This window comes from Porites lutea, chromosome 2, assembly GCF_958299795.1.
Source record: "Porites lutea chromosome 2, jaPorLute2.1, whole genome shotgun sequence".
In the NCBI taxonomy this organism is placed as follows: domain Eukaryota; kingdom Metazoa; phylum Cnidaria; class Anthozoa; order Scleractinia; family Poritidae; genus Porites; species Porites lutea.
In genome coordinates, this window is record NC_133202.1 from 37,029,842 (window position 1) to 37,045,412 (window position 15,571).

The following is a 15,571-nucleotide window of genomic DNA, read 5'->3' on the forward strand; positions in this document are numbered from 1 at the left end:
TGATTGTCTGAGTGATGTTAAAGCTGCCACAGCACTACAGCCGTCTTATCTCAAGGCGATTATCCGAGGTAAAAAATGAATCTCAGTAGAAAACCTGAATTTTACCTCCATTTACTCATTTTCAATGCGCCGAATTTTTTTCACTAGGTGCGAGCACCTGTTTAAAGTTGAAGCAGTTTGAAGAAGCCATAATCTGGTGTGATAAAGGACTAGCTGTATCCTTTCTTTATCAAATAAATAAATAAAGTGTCTTTATTGTTCAAAAGATAAAATTACATATGTTATGTTACATTTAAGGGACGGACCATTAGAAACGTTATGGGGGGGGAGGGGAATTTTCGAACCGCAGGAATTTTTTTTAGTTATCAAATTCCTTGTATGAATTTTTTTAGGCCGTGACAAGAATATTTTTTAGGATTAATTGGCGTGCAAGAATTTTTTTTCACTTGATTTTCCCTTGCGGGAATATTTTTTTGGTACTTCGCCCCCCCGTCCGTCCCTAGATATAACAATGTTAATGGGCTAAAGTATGTCTCTTAATAAGATTAGTATATACATAGAAACAAATACAAAAATCGAATAATAATTATCCTGTTCACAGACCTTCTTTTTTCTCTTTTGAGATCTTCATGTGCACGTATGAAAATAAGAACTGCGGGGAATTTAGTAAGCCGTAACGCGCTGAATAAATTATTCAAACAAAGGGAAAGGAAAAAGTGAGTAGACATATTATTTTTTCTTAGAAGAGTAAATACAGGCAAATATATAGCATGCAGCTGGAGCCTAGGAGAAAATGCTTGTGTGAAGAGGGATGCGCACAAAATGTTCAATGAACACATCAACTGTGTTGAATAAAAATTTTGACGTTGAATGTGAATTTATATAAAAATTGCAGCGAATGTGAACGAATATATTTGTGAAAAAGAATTTTAACATCGTTCAGTGTGAAGGAATATGGAATAAGTGAATTATGCACATTCACAAAATATACATATATATATTTAGTATATACACACTCAGTGATCTTGGTGATTTAAGCAGTCTGATTGGTGCGCTATCTCGGACTATTCAACAATATTCACCTCCTAGCGAGTGGATAATGTGTGAGCTCGGTGTTTTTCCCATTTTTTTAGAGAACGATCTTTGAAGAGTCGACAAAATCCTAGGCCTGACTTTTTTTAAGGCAAGAAAAGACTTGGAAGGATTCGATACGGCGTTTTTCAATTTACTGTAGCTGAGTTTTGTGCTCGATGGATTGTTTACAACTCCCGTGTATTCGCGTAGAAGAAGCCGTTTCGTGAACTTAGCGTTTTCTAACAAGAAAATTTTGGCTCAAAAATCGAAGTTTATTTATGGCAAACAAATTTAAAAGGAAATGTTTGCAGAAATTCTACGCTTCAAGTAAACAGGAAAAAGAATGATACAGGAAGACGACGTCTTACCTCGAGCAACCGAGCCGTCATTTTTGTCAGCAGTTCATGCGAAGAACGACACAACAAACCCTTTTGGCTATAAACTTGGCGAGTCAACAGAAAACAACAAAGCTCTACTTTTCTTCTCAGGTAAGGAAACAGTTCAAACTTTTAGCGGTTCCATTAAAGCCATTACGCTGTTGTTTGCGAAACGATAAACTTGTGAATTGCCATGTTTGAAAATTCTGCAAATATCTATTTTTAAACTTAAGCGTAATTTGATCTGTCAATCAAATCGTACTTTTTAATGGTTTCCTCTCTGATTTTGTTGAGATCACTTCGTGTGTATACACTAAAACAATTATTCTTTTCAATCTCGCTGAAGAGTGGCTTTGGGAATATTTACCTCCCCGCTTTCGCGGCTCGGTAAATATTTAGCCACTATTCACCTCGATTTCAAAAAAGAATTGTTAAATATATAGGAATAATATTTCGATGTACCAAGGTGATGTCCTCATCGACTATAATAGTGCTCAATAGACAAAATAGTGTAACTACAGCAAAATACAAGTAGACTGATGGAAGTGGATTAAATCTCGAACATTTATTGCTACTCAGAGTTAAATGCCTCTTGCGAAGCAATCATCAGGCAACTGCCAAAAGTAACGGTTACAATCAAAGATAGAGGGAAAACAGAACAACAAATACTATAGGCGTGGCGCGTAGCGTATGGTGCATGGCGCGTCTGTCCGCTAATTAAGTGATGCTTACAGCATGTGAAATGTGCAACAAAAACTAATCAAATTAGGACAGTGTTTAGTAGAAATGTCTTGGAGTGTCTGCAACCTGAGATTAGCTCATTTCTATCATTCAGGGTAGATATTTCTGGTTTACAAATTATAAAATATTACTCCCACAAGCGCAAATTACATTTCTTGGAGACGTTTGTGTACGATTTTGCTTGCTTTTCCTTGCGCCACGGTCAAGATTTAATCCAGTTCCATCAGTCTACGTGTATCAATAATATTATATATTTCGTCGTTGAACGTGAATTTGTTTACATGTTAAATGACAACGTAGTTGTTGAAGGTGAATCGATCAACATATTCGTGAACAAGATTGAAATCATTACCTATTTGGAATTCGTGAATTTTCCGCCATTTCACTACCAATGGTTTCAAAGTTCGTTTGATAGAAATCCGGGGAACCGTGCATGTTTTTTAACTACTGCAATGATCTGTAACAGAATTTTTACCCTTCCGTGTAAACGGGTCGCACAGGTAAAAAAATTCGCCCGTTCACAATTTTTTCTCGAACCCGTTTAAACGGGGTTTCCGTTTTCCTAATTTTCCAGAGTTCCAATGGAAGGCATCTAATTTTATGTTCTAAAACTCAACGGATACGTTTTTACATAACACAAGTTACCCATTTATGTCTTTTTTACTATGCTCCATATTCTCGGAATCTATCTTTTACATATGAGTTAAACGAAGTTTTTTTGACAAAGGATATGTCATGGAAACATATTAAGTTCAGTCTTTTCCTCTATGTCCTACCTCAAGCTATCACAACCTCTACTGATTAAACGGCTGGGTTGCAATCTGTGTAAGGCTACCACATGTAGGATTTATGACCCATTTTTTACAGATACATATATTTTTTGGAAGTCAACTGAGACAGTATGATTGATAACCAATAAGGCCATGTTTTTCCATAACGTGCACAGTATACATGATTTGATTAAATGGGTATATATGTATAGTTTCAGGGGCGGATCTAGAATAAAATTAATATATACAGACCGATTTCCTAAACGACCCCCGAAAGCCGTCGCAGGGAAATTTTTTTAATTTTAACTTCCCAAAGTCCCCTTTCCAGGGTTTGTGAGCCATTCAAACAGGATTTTTACTGACTGTCCGAATCCATTTTCCCGATTTCAACTTGGAAACTCTTTTTTGCCCCCGTAGGGATTTCGCCCACAAGGCGAGACCCCGAGGAGGTACTCTTAGCTAGTAACTCGCGCGTATATTAAGGAAAGTACTTACAGTTGAAATATACAGTCATACAGTCAACATAGAAAAAATCTCGATTTGCTTGAACAGGGGCCGCGAGGAATCGGTAGGTAATGATGACGTTTCTATTGTTTGCGTCCGCAAGTATGAAATGGTTAGGATGACGTAAAACACAAAAAGTCCCGAAGGAACAGCTTACAATAGGTAGATTTTGTGACATGAATTGTGCAGTCATACTTCGATACTCTTTTGCGTGGCGTGTTATCAGTGACATTCTGTGGAGCAGTTGTTATGAAAGTTATGGACCAAAAGACACTCGTTAAGTGCGGATGAATTTATAAGGTGCGTAGAACAGTGTATATTTAACACTAAGTAAGTTTGCCAGACACGAGTTCACAAATCTTTGATTGGAAACCTTCAGCTAAACCTTGCCAGACACTCTTTCTCTTTCTTTGACCGAAATAAGACTCGGCCCAAAACTAGCCTGTTCCAGGCTCCGAGATAGTGGTGAAAAGTCGTTCAGTAAAGAGAAATACGAAAAATGCGCGGGGGCTTTCCCAAGTAGCGCGCGTCTTATTTTCGCTTTGCTCGTTTTAATACGTCCGCACTATACTATCTGAGAGCCTGGCACAGGCTAGCCCAAAACAAGCAAGACGAGTGAATGATTCAACGGCTAGCTTATTACTAGCAAAACGATGGACGATTACAGAAATTCGCCGACCATCAAATTCTGTGCTGACTTATTCCCTGCTCACAAGGCAGATGTCCTTCCGCTATAAAGTTTAAAATAAGACTAGAATGCGCAAGCGTGAATTGATCAAACGTCCTTTTAATTTGTAAGGCTTACTTTCCGGCAAATGGAATGAACTAAATGTAAAAAGTGAAATAAAATAGCGAAAAATCAAACTTCTAATTAAATCTTTTCTTATGGTTTAGAATAAACTATTCTCGAAATTGAGAATGTTTTTAGACCTTTTAATCAAAGCTGTGTAAATCGAACCGAAACGGTGCATGGAACCTTGCGTTTATTTCCTGTAATTTATCTCACCTATTGTATGGAATATGTGTGAACATATTCATTATGAATCGGTATATTTCGAAGAGCTACACAACGAGCAAGAATACTATTGACCGACAATATACAGAGAGGGGGCAGCTGTAGTGTCAACTATTACTAGTATTAGTGAAACGGTGGAAACCGGTGTGGATCCACCCCTCAGTTTGAGTAACTACCTTAAATGATAATTATTTACTAATAATAAATGTTAATAAGTCCAACTTCTCGACCTTTTTACCCATCTTGACCATCTTAAGATTGACAAGCGCAACAAGACGCTCTTAGAAATAAGGAGGTTATCCGTGAACATGGAATGCAGGCTTCCCGATAAAAGAAAGGAGATCAAGAACAATCCACAAACTACCAATGCGACAGAAACGGTTTGTAGTTGGCGACAAGCTACATGCAGTCGAATGTATTTGTAGTATGATATCTGCATTATCTTTTTTTAGTTTACTTTTACAGGAACTCTGTCACGTTCATTGACGATTTATTCTTCTTGAATTGTGCACTCTTAATTTCTTCCCTTTATTGAAAAGGCCTTACCCCTTTAAGGCAAAACAAACAGAAAATATATTTCAAACACCTGAATCTTACTGGATTTGCACACACTTTGCTCCAGCAGGGTTTCTTAACTGTCCAGAATTATAACAACTCCAGTGTAGGCAGAAGTTAAAAAATGAATCAGTCAACTCCAAGGGTGTCGCTACCGGAAAGTCTGATCACAATATTTATATAACACATGTCTTACCCATGCAAAATATCAGTGTTAAAAACTTACACTTTTTACAACCCAAGTATTAAAAAGCGTTAATAAAGTTTTTTTAAGCATTCACCGCTTTAATTTTGCATAGTTAACATCACGTTTTTATAGACATACAGAATACGCTAATACACTGATCACCAGCATCTCTGTGTCACTAAAGAACTGATCCAAAAGCAATTTATTTTTACAGGTTTATAGCAGTTCACTGTCAACTCACTTGCCAATGGAACACCACCTCTGCAAAACAAAAGATGGTGAACTTACAATAAAGTCTTGGAAACTGTTTCATATGCCTGAGCAATTGCAAAAATTTGTCAAAGATAAGGCTATTAAAGGACAACTGTATAGTGGTCTTGGCGATGCTTTTCGGAGTCGGTGTGAATACAAGAAAGCCATAGAATATCACAAACTTGCTCTTGGCATTGCGAGAGATTTGAAGGACAAGGGTGAGGAAGCCCTTGCATGTCGAAAACTTGGTGATGATTTGCAAAAAGTCTGCAGTTTCAATGAAGCTATAGAGTACCATAAAATTGCGCTCAGGATTTCCATAGATTTGAAAGACAAAGCTGGGGAAGGTTATGCTTATTGCAGCCTTGGCCATGGCTTTCGGGCTCTTTATCATCATAAACAAGCAATAGAATACTACAAACGTTGCCTCAGTGTTGCAAAAGAACTGGGAAACAGGGGATTAGAAGGAGCGGCCTATAGCAGTCTCGGTCACGCTTTCGATGAGCTAAGCGACTATAAAACTGCGCAAAAGTACCACTACTAACATCTCAACATTGCCAAGAGTTTAAAAGACATGTCTGGAGAACGAACAGCATATGCAAGCCTGGGGAGCGTTTTTGGTAGCCTTGGCGATTTTAAAAAATCCTTAGATCATTTTCACTGCGCCATTAATATCGCTAAAGAGATGGGAGACAAGGAAGCGCTCATGCTTACATATGCTGGTCTAGGAAAAGCTTTTGAGGATCTTGGAAATTTAAAGAAAGCGGAAGAGTACACTAATATGCACCTCAACCTTGCCAAGGAAATTGGAAACAAATGTGAAGAAGGCGGTGCGTACTGCAACCTTGGCCATATTTTTTTCGGCCTTGGTAACTTTAAAAAATCCATAGAATGCTACAATCGTCAACTTAAAATTGCCAAAGACTTTGGAGACTTAATGGCAGAAGGTGCTGCACTTGGTGGCCTTGGCATTGTTTTTGACAATCTCGGGGATTTTGAAAAAGCCATCGACAACCACAATGATCATCTTCGTATTGCTAAAGCTGCTGGGGACAAAGATGGGGAGGCAATTGCGAATGGAAATCTTGGCAACGCTTATCTCAGCCTCGGGGATTTCAAGAAAGCCCTCCATTACTTTGAACAACGCCTCGATATTGCGAAAAACCTGGGAGATAAGGCAGGGGAAGGACGTGCATATGGCCACCTCGGCAGCGCTTATCGACATCTTGGGGACTACAAGAAAGCCATGGACTATTACAGCTTGCGTCTCTGTATTGCCCAAGAACTTGGAGACAAGGCGGGGGAAGGGGCTGCCTGTGGCTATATGGGTACAGTTTGCCAGCATCTTGGGAACTACAGAAAAGCTATTGAATGGAATCAACAAAAGCTAAGAATTGCTGACGATCTAGGAAACCAACACATGGAAGGCCAAGCCTACAGTGATATTGGACTATGCTTTGAGATGTTGAAACGTTTACCTAAAGCACTCGAAAATTACCAAACAAGCGTAAGAGTGTTTGATAGAATGAGAAGTCTTCTACAGCCCAAAGATGAGTGGAAGATTGGATTTCGGAACGAATGTAACCCCGCTTACACAGGTCTGTGGAGAGTTTTGTTAAAACAAGAAAAGATTGACGAAGCTCTGGCTGCTTCAGATGATGGTCGAGCCCAAGGACTAGCTGATCTTCTGACATCCAAGTATGGTTTTCAAAAAAGTCAAACCAGAGAACAAAAGCTAGCAAAAGAAGAATTTGGTTTGTTAAACGCTTCTTCATCGAGTACGATATTTTTGGCTGTTAACGTGTTAGAAAAGAAAGTAGATATCTGGTTCCTTTCCAAAGAGAAACCTGTTCTACACCGGCTGAGAAAGCTTGACAATCATTGTACAAAGAATGTAGCTGAAACATTACAGTCCTTAATTCAATTTGCCTACGAGAACATTGGTGTTCGTGCTGATGTTAACTGCGAGAATCGGTCTTTAGATGTGTTACGCGAAAACTGCTCTTCCGTGGGGCGGTCATCCAAAAGGAGCTCACAGCCCATTCGCCAAGAGGATAACCTTCCTCTAGCTGCCTTATACAGCTATGTGATTGCCCCGATATTAGATCTGATTGATGGTGATGAAATAATCATTGTCCCGGATGGGCCATTATGGCTTGCTCCGTTTGCTGCATTAGTGAATCCTTTTTCCAAATACTTGTGCGAATCCTTCAAAGTCAGATTAGTTCCTTCGCTGACAAGTTTGAAAATTATTGCTCATTGTCCAGAATTTCACAGCAGTAGTGGAGCTGTAGTTGTAGGAGATCCAGACGTGAGTGACGTTATCAACAGCCATGGAGAGCAGCTGCAACAGCTTCCTTTTGCCAGGAAAGAAGCACAGATGATCGGGCAAATTCTAAACGTCGCACCTCTCACTGGAAAATTGGCCACCAAATGTGAGGTACTTACACAGATAAGTTCGGTTTCTGTAGTACACATTGCTGCACATGGGTGCATGGAGACCGGTGAAATAGCGTTGAGCCCGAATCCTGAGAGGAAGTCGCAGACCCTTGCAAAAGACGATTACATGTTGACAATGGCAGATGTGATGAGTGTAAAGTTGCGAGCCAAGCTGGTTGTCCTTAGTTGCTGTCACAGTGGCCGAGGAGAGATCAAAGCTGAAGGCGTGGTCGGTATTGCTCGTGCCTTTATTGGTGCTGGTGCTCGTTCTGTTCTGGTGTCGCTGTGGGCCATCGATGACGAGGCCACGTTGGAGTTCATGAAAAGCTTCTACCGTAACCTTGAGAAAGGGCGAAGTGCGAGCGAGTCCCTTAACCACGCAATGAGATGTCTCAGAGAATCCGAGAAGTTCAGCGATGTAAAATACTGGGCGCCTTTTACACTTATCGGCGATGACGTTACTCTCGACAAACAAGAAAAAATCATGGTATCATAAATAAATCAAGAAAAAGGAAAAGAGATCATGTTAAGAAAAAAGTTTTGTCGATCCTCCCACAACTTCATCTGATTGCAAGCAACTTAAACGAGAACTAGATATCGCCTGCCTGAAGTTGCCCAAGTATTGCTCGTTTCGTTTTAGTAAAATAAGCGGTATCTCTCTCGTCCGCAAAGAAAAAAACACCGCTGAGTGGGAGACTAGCTGGCAGTCTAAGCAACAATTTATTTCAATGATATACTGTAGCAAGGTCAATCTCGTGTAATGTGTTTTGTTTCATTTTTCGGACAAACGAAGTACTGATATAAAGAAGAGCCATGGGACTGGCAAAATTTGTTCGTTGTAACTTTGGGTTCGTTATATTGAAGTTCATTTCATATATCTTACTATTACTAGCGTAAAGAAAATTATTGTTATGACCGAGGGCGTCGTTATACAAAGGTTCATTAAATCGATGTTTACTTTACCAATACAGAATTGGTAATTGTCCCCTAAAAATGGTAGAGGAAACTAATCACAAGGCTGAAAGCTGTGGGGTTTTGTGCCACTAAAGAAAGCAGCGAAGACTTAAATGTTAGAGGAGCAGTGTCCCGACTGATATATTGTGTTTTCTCAGCACGCTAGTTTCACCTGTAGTTTTAGGCGGTATCTGATTGTTGTCGTACAGCAGTACTAAAAGATAAATATTCAAAAAAGAAACATTAATAAAAGTTCTTTGCAGTGGTACATCTAATTTTATCACGGGTCTAATTCATTTCCTTCATTTCGGCATTGCAGCGACGTTTTAAATTAAGGTTCATACTTGACAATTTAACATAAGATAAGAACTGACATATTTTGAGATTTATGTATGAAATTGTCTGTTTTAACTGCAGCTGAAAGAGTTGCTTATTTCGTCCCTTAATTCACTCCTTAAGTCTTCAAAAGAAAAAGGGAAGAGATAAAAGACCGTGCAATTTGTTGATGAAACGGTCAAATCTCCCAAGAAGAAGTGTCAATCTTTGAGCTCTCTCTTTAGCCCTTTCACCCCTAGTACAGGACAAAGAAAAATTTGGCGGGTACTGAATGCCTTATTTATTGAATGCTAGGGCACGGTTTTGGCTAGGGACTCGGAAACCAGGCACAAATCAGTTGAATGATAGGATTTCATATTCATTCCCTGGCAATTTGGAAGGTAACTGATGTTTCTAAATTTTTGCGGCTTTTCTTGTTGCCTTGGTATAGAGAGAGACCACAGTTAATGAGACGACATTCCTAGAAGAAAATCATTTCTTATCTTCACACCTGTCATGAAATATCTGAACTGTATTCGCCAATTCCAAGCAATGGCCCACAGTGGAGAGACCTCCACTCATTTTAACTCATACTCCTGCCATCTCGCCTAAATCATTCACTAACTTTAGCCATGGACGGGAGCTGATAGGCGAAGTAAAAGAAGAAAGGAGAAAGGGCTTTCCTTTTGCTTTAATTTTCGATAAGCTTCCTTAACAAAGGAAGAGCCATGAAAGCGATCTTAGAGATGCCAACTCAGGTAATCTGAAATCTGTAGACTTTCCTTTTGTAGCCCAACCTCTCCTCTCATCGTTATTAGCCAATTAAAGCCACCATAAAACAACTCGACGCAGCCCCAAAATGATTTTGTTTATGGTCTAGTACGTTGATCTTAGAAACAGTCGTCTTTTTCATTGAATTCAATGATGAAAGACCCCAAACCACTGAATGAAGAAAATGAACTTATAATTTTTAAGGCTGAATACGGAGCAAAAAATACTGGAAAGACATTTTTATCCGGAAGATTAATTGACCCGTAAAGGAAACCGGAAGATTCGTCAGGGATATGGGGAGTTGTCACATATGCGATCTGCTGTTCTGAATAAAAGTCTCGGCATCCCCTACAATCAATCAATGGCGGGAAATGCAAATTGTTTGGGAGGGATCGGTCACTTCCGTGTGAAAAATATTTTCCCTATTTTTACCCAACCTTAAGCTTGCGGTGATAGAAAAGAGGACGGCAGGGTTTGTTCCCGGTTTTTGCAACTACGTAAATATTCTCAAGTCGTGGAAAAGCTAGCCTCCCAGGCGCGTCGAAGCCCTGAAGCTGAGAAAAACATGGGAAGCTAAACGGTAAGAAGAGAGATTTCTCTTTGTGAACTTTCTTCCATGAAAATCTTGTCGCCCGGTTGGAGAATACAGTCTAGCGCGAAGCCCGAGAGACCTGCGTGGACCGCGGGATGAGAGGAAGAGAGAAAACATATTGACGAGAAGTTGTTAAAGTAGCGATTGAATTTGTCTTGTGTGGTTGCGTCCGTAATATTCTCGTGATGAATGAGTTCTATAAAACATAGCCTGTGTACAGACGCCCCCTCCTCTCAGAAAAATATAAAACATGAAAATATAACAAAGAGAAATGTGATGCTGGGCTCTCTTAGGGCCGTTAAAGGTTTTAGCTGAATCATGAACCAATGAACCAGTAAAATCGGCTCCTGGTAAAAATCCTCTCACTCAGTATGTTCTGATACTCACCCCTCAAGCATGTTAAGGGTGGCTTTATGTTTGGTCTCGACCCCCCACGAAGATAAAGCTGTTTTTTTCTACGGCCATGCATTTTAATTTGAAAAGTTGCAAAAAACTTTCAAGAAACATTCTTTCGAGGCTTTGAATTAATTAGGGTTCAAGTGATGTAGTCACGTGAAACGTGACGTCATAATGATACTCAAAAAGAAACTCAAAATGGGGTTAGGAATGGTTGATTGGAACTAAGTTTGAACCACGTGTAAATGTTTGTTTTACCGCACACTTTTTTTCCGTCGCCGGAACGGAGAGAATTTTGAATTTCTTAAAAAGATATTAACATGTAAAAAGTGTCACGTGACCTATTTTGCATAATTACTTATTAATTAAAAACGTGAGTCAACCATTCCAGCCAGATTCAACCGAGAAATGATGATACAATAGCAAAAATACTGTATTTAATATATACTGTGTGGCATCTCGCCACCCCATTTTTAGTTTTCTTTTCTTTCCTGGACTCGACCATAAGTGGCCACGTGACAACGATATCTGATTTCTTACGTCACAGGAAAATTAAGGTTACCGATGTTTCCGAGGTTTCCAAATTTTGAGAGGTTCTGATAAATGTTCACAAAGTTATGTTCATTATAAGATTTTATGCAAATTAACCACAGGCCATGCCTCAACATGATTGAGTCTATTTTCGCCACCTTCTTTCGTGAGGAAGAGCAAGGGAGAAGCAAAAGCTAAAAAACGAAAGTCTTAATTATGAAAGCAAGATGGATCAATTTAGGTCTCTGGGAAACTGCTCACCTATGCCTTCCCTAAGCCAACTTTGAGTCGGTGGTTTCCCATAAAACCTAACTTGATACAATATACCTCAATGTACCTCAGGGTAGCCTTGTTGGCCCCCTGCTCTGTGATATTCATCAGAGTGAGTGACCTTCCTGACGTCGTCAGAGCTATGTATCAGACATGAAGTTAAACGCCTCTAAGTGTAAAGTGTTAACAGTCACGCGGAAGAAATCACCTGTAACTCATCAATATTACCTTGCAATACTTATATAAAACGTGTTTTGGAAGAAGAGGACCTCGTCGGCGTTATCATCTCGAACAATCTATCGTGGGACTCGCATGTTATGCATATTGTACTCAAGACTAACAGAATGTTAGGTCTCCTGAAGAGAACCTGTCCACTTATTACGGATGTTAAAGTCAGGCGGACACTTTATCTCTCTCTCTAGTGAAGTCACAACTCTCTTATGCCACATGTGTGGTCTTCCGGAAGTTTCAAATTGAGAATGATCCTAGAAAGAGTCCAGAGGCGTGCAATTCGCATACATAGAACTAAAATCGGCGAGGTCTCCTACAAACAGCGATTGCTGACTCTTCGACTACTTCCACTTACTTATGATAAGGAAATTAGAGATCTTATATTCCTTTTTAATTGCATTTCTGGATCTACTGATTTAAATATCGATTGATTCGTTCTTTTCAGGCCTCTTTTTTTGATAGGATTGTAAAACCCTGGAACACTATTTGCAGACTAGCTATTTCCGACAATTCTCCAGGCTAAGCATTTTTAACTGCGTGCTACCTACTTTTCCTTGTTAGAGACTACTTTTCAATGATATTGGCATGCCCTGTCTCTGGTTCCTCTCTCGCAATTGCCCGTACCACCGTTCATAATTTACACTTCAATTACTGTCTTTTGCGCATTTTTTTTAGATTTCACCGTTTAACTATTACATTTTAACCACTGTTTTAAGATAACGTTTTTTAGATTTTACTTAGCCGCATGGGTCACTTGATTGGCCTCTTTCATGCTAGTATTTGGTCTCCCTCATGCTAGTGTTTGTGTTGTTTCTATTTAATTGTTATAGTATGGGACCAAGAAATTTTTTAATTTTTTTTTTTTTAAAAATGGTAATGAATTTCAGATAGGCATAAGCTACAGTACTTACAGTAAGAAATAAGGGCCCCGGCTTTCTCAGTTATACGTGTATTTTATATTGTAAGTACAACTCAAAATCTAAAAAACTCGCCAAAACGGCTTTGAAAAGGCTCTAGAAGCAGACAGACAGTAAAAGACATAACACAAACACCAGGTGAGTCATTTATATTTCGAATATTTAAGTATATATATTTTTTACTCCCATATATTTTCTTATACATTCGAATTCCAGGAACTCCCATAGAATCTGGGCTGCATAGCATGTGGTTTTCCTTACTGAAATGATAATTTCTCTTCCCGCGGTCCTGAAAAAAGTATTATAGTTTCTTACACAAAAATGTAGTACATCATGTACTATTGGAAGCGAGAGATCATCATAGCACAGTGTTCTATTATGGCTCTTGTTGAAAGTTATAAGTCAACGTTACTAAGAGCAATACAAATCAAAATTTTAACTTAGTTCTTCAAAGTTTCTCTAGAAGCATGTGACAAACATAAAGGACATTTGTTTGAACTTTTACAATATCTCCTTGCCATTACTGCCGTAGTAGTCTGTGTGGCAGGCGCCGGGATTTTTAGAGCGAAAAGGAGAAATATTGAGGACGTGTGCGAGCTATGGGGGGAAAGGAGAGGAGGCCTACTCCCTCATTTGTCTGCTCCCCTCGCGCGCTCTCGGAGTAAATAAATAATGCCTTAGATATTTCACTGCGCAAAAAAGAGGCAGGAATTCCGATAATTCTTCGCTCAGTGACTGTCTAGAGAAGCACTAGTTACAAAGCATGTCTAAAGATGGATGCCGAAAGACGACGTGAAATAAAATGAGGTCAGATGCTAGTTATATTGAACAGGAACAAGGCTGTAACTTTTATTCATTTAAAAGTACAGCAACATAATGTATGTATGTATGTATATGTGTATGTATGTATGTATGTATGTATGTATGTATGTATGTATGTATGTATGTATGTATGTAAAACATGGACTCGAGTGATAAAACACTTGAATTTGACAGGTGCTGAGTGATATACGGAAAAAAAAAAATGAAAACAGACCTGGAACGAAAAAAAAAACTCTTGCATAACAGTATCATTTACATGTAATAGTCTTACACCAAAAAATTCGATAACGATGGTAGACGTGGGATGCCTTCTGACAGATCTACCGGTCAGTGAACCTCCATATCACTACTGAAGTCCTCGGTATAACGAACGGTATTCTTCACCCCAAAATATGAAGACAGTAAATTATGTTCATAGTGTTTATAGCGGAGCGTCCGCGAAGCGCACGCAGTGGGGCCCCCATAGCTCTTGAAAATAGAAACATATAAATTAGCATCCCACGCAGGCGTTTTTAGGGGAGCTCGTGTTTCGTTTTGGGGAGGAACGAAATACGAGGGACAAAAATCGGAGTACTAAACACCCTCTATTCTGCATGACGTTTGAAGTTAACTTTTTAGATGTTGCTAATGTGGTAAAGCTGCGGTCAGTATAAACCAGCTAAAAAACCGCTTCTCAGCAAGTAGCAAAGACAAACGCAGGTATGTCAGTAGTCACGGCAAGCCCGTCGCAAATAATGGGTTTAAAAATTACCGCTAAAAGACAAAGTGAAAAATGACAAATTCAGCCTTTGAAGTCCTAACTAGAAAACCAAGAAGAAAATCCCCACTGGAAACTCTAACGAGAAAGTTAGTTCAACTCTCCGTGCCGTGGCCAAAACTCACAGCACACGCAAAAACTCGTGGCATTCGGGCACTGTTTCTGGATAACGACGGGCTAGATTTATATTATCATCATCCAAGGAAAATTAAAACAAACGGGAACTACGATGGGAAAACAAAAGAAACAAAGGTTGTTTATTCGTATTTTGTCATAACGTTACTGAACGACCGTGACTACTAGTGCTTAATTATATTTCCCGCTCCGCCATTGGTCAAGTTTGTTGTTAGATCTGGCGCACTCAGATCTGCCCGAAAGGACAGATAGTGCAAAGGAATTTAACCCATTCGCTCCTGGAGATTTGGCCGAAAAACGCGTTTTGAAGCTAGTGGAGTGGTTTTCTGGTCACTGTCGTGCTATAAAGAGCTAAAACTTACCACAAACCGGTTTACAGGTCGTACACTTCGCGGCCTTCTGATCCAGATGCAAAATATCATCTTGCGAAGTTCGGGCATGCGCAGAAAGCAAAATTTCGACTTTTTTTCGCTTTCTCTCCTCCCTTCTTTTTTCGCTTTTTTCGCCTCATTTTTTTTTCTCTTGCTGGGCATTTAGTAGGCTTCAATTTGGTGGGAAGAGGTTTTAGGAAAGCTTTTAGGATCTTACGATTAGGTGAAAGGAAAGGTAGGTGGGTAATGGAACAAGATTTTCATGGAGATTTTCAGGTCAATGTCACGTGGTTTTTTGCTTCTTTCCCCGGTGTCCTTGACTGAATTTTGCTCATTCTGGTATGGTTTGAAAGATCTCTTCACTCTGCACAAGTTAGCGAAGAAAGTTGTCCTCGACCGTTAAAACTGATGACGTCACAAAGGGTAGAAAGGAGCTGGATCCGCACGGGCGGTTACGGGCGGTTCAGGGGCGAATGGGTTAAGATGAAAAAGATTTTTGTTCCCATTAATGGTGAGAGTTACGCAAAAAACAATAATTACAACTTGTCAATACAACAAACAATATGCTGCATAATTATTGACACTAGGGTCGCGG

The 15,571-nt window shown here is 39.4% G+C and overlaps 2 protein-coding genes across 2 annotated transcripts in view; both read left to right on the forward strand.

Moving 5' to 3' along the window:
• The window catches only part of LOC140926136 (stress-induced-phosphoprotein 1-like), a 73,133-nt gene that overhangs the window by 5,190 nt on the left and 52,372 nt on the right, over nucleotides 1–15,571 (forward strand). The window lies entirely within an intron of this gene.
• On the forward strand, nucleotides 5,701–9,125 carry LOC140928521 (tetratricopeptide repeat protein 28-like). The gene has a single exon (XM_073378278.1). It carries the CDS (start codon nucleotides 6,050–6,052, stop codon nucleotides 8,408–8,410), a length of 2,361 nt encoding a protein of 786 aa, XP_073234379.1. The 5' UTR covers nucleotides 5,701–6,049; the 3' UTR covers nucleotides 8,411–9,125.

Coding starts and splice junctions, on each gene's coding strand:
- LOC140928521 (XM_073378278.1), top strand. CDS start 6,050: ATGTCTGGAGAACGAACAGCATATGCAAGCCTGGGGAGCGTTTTTGGT.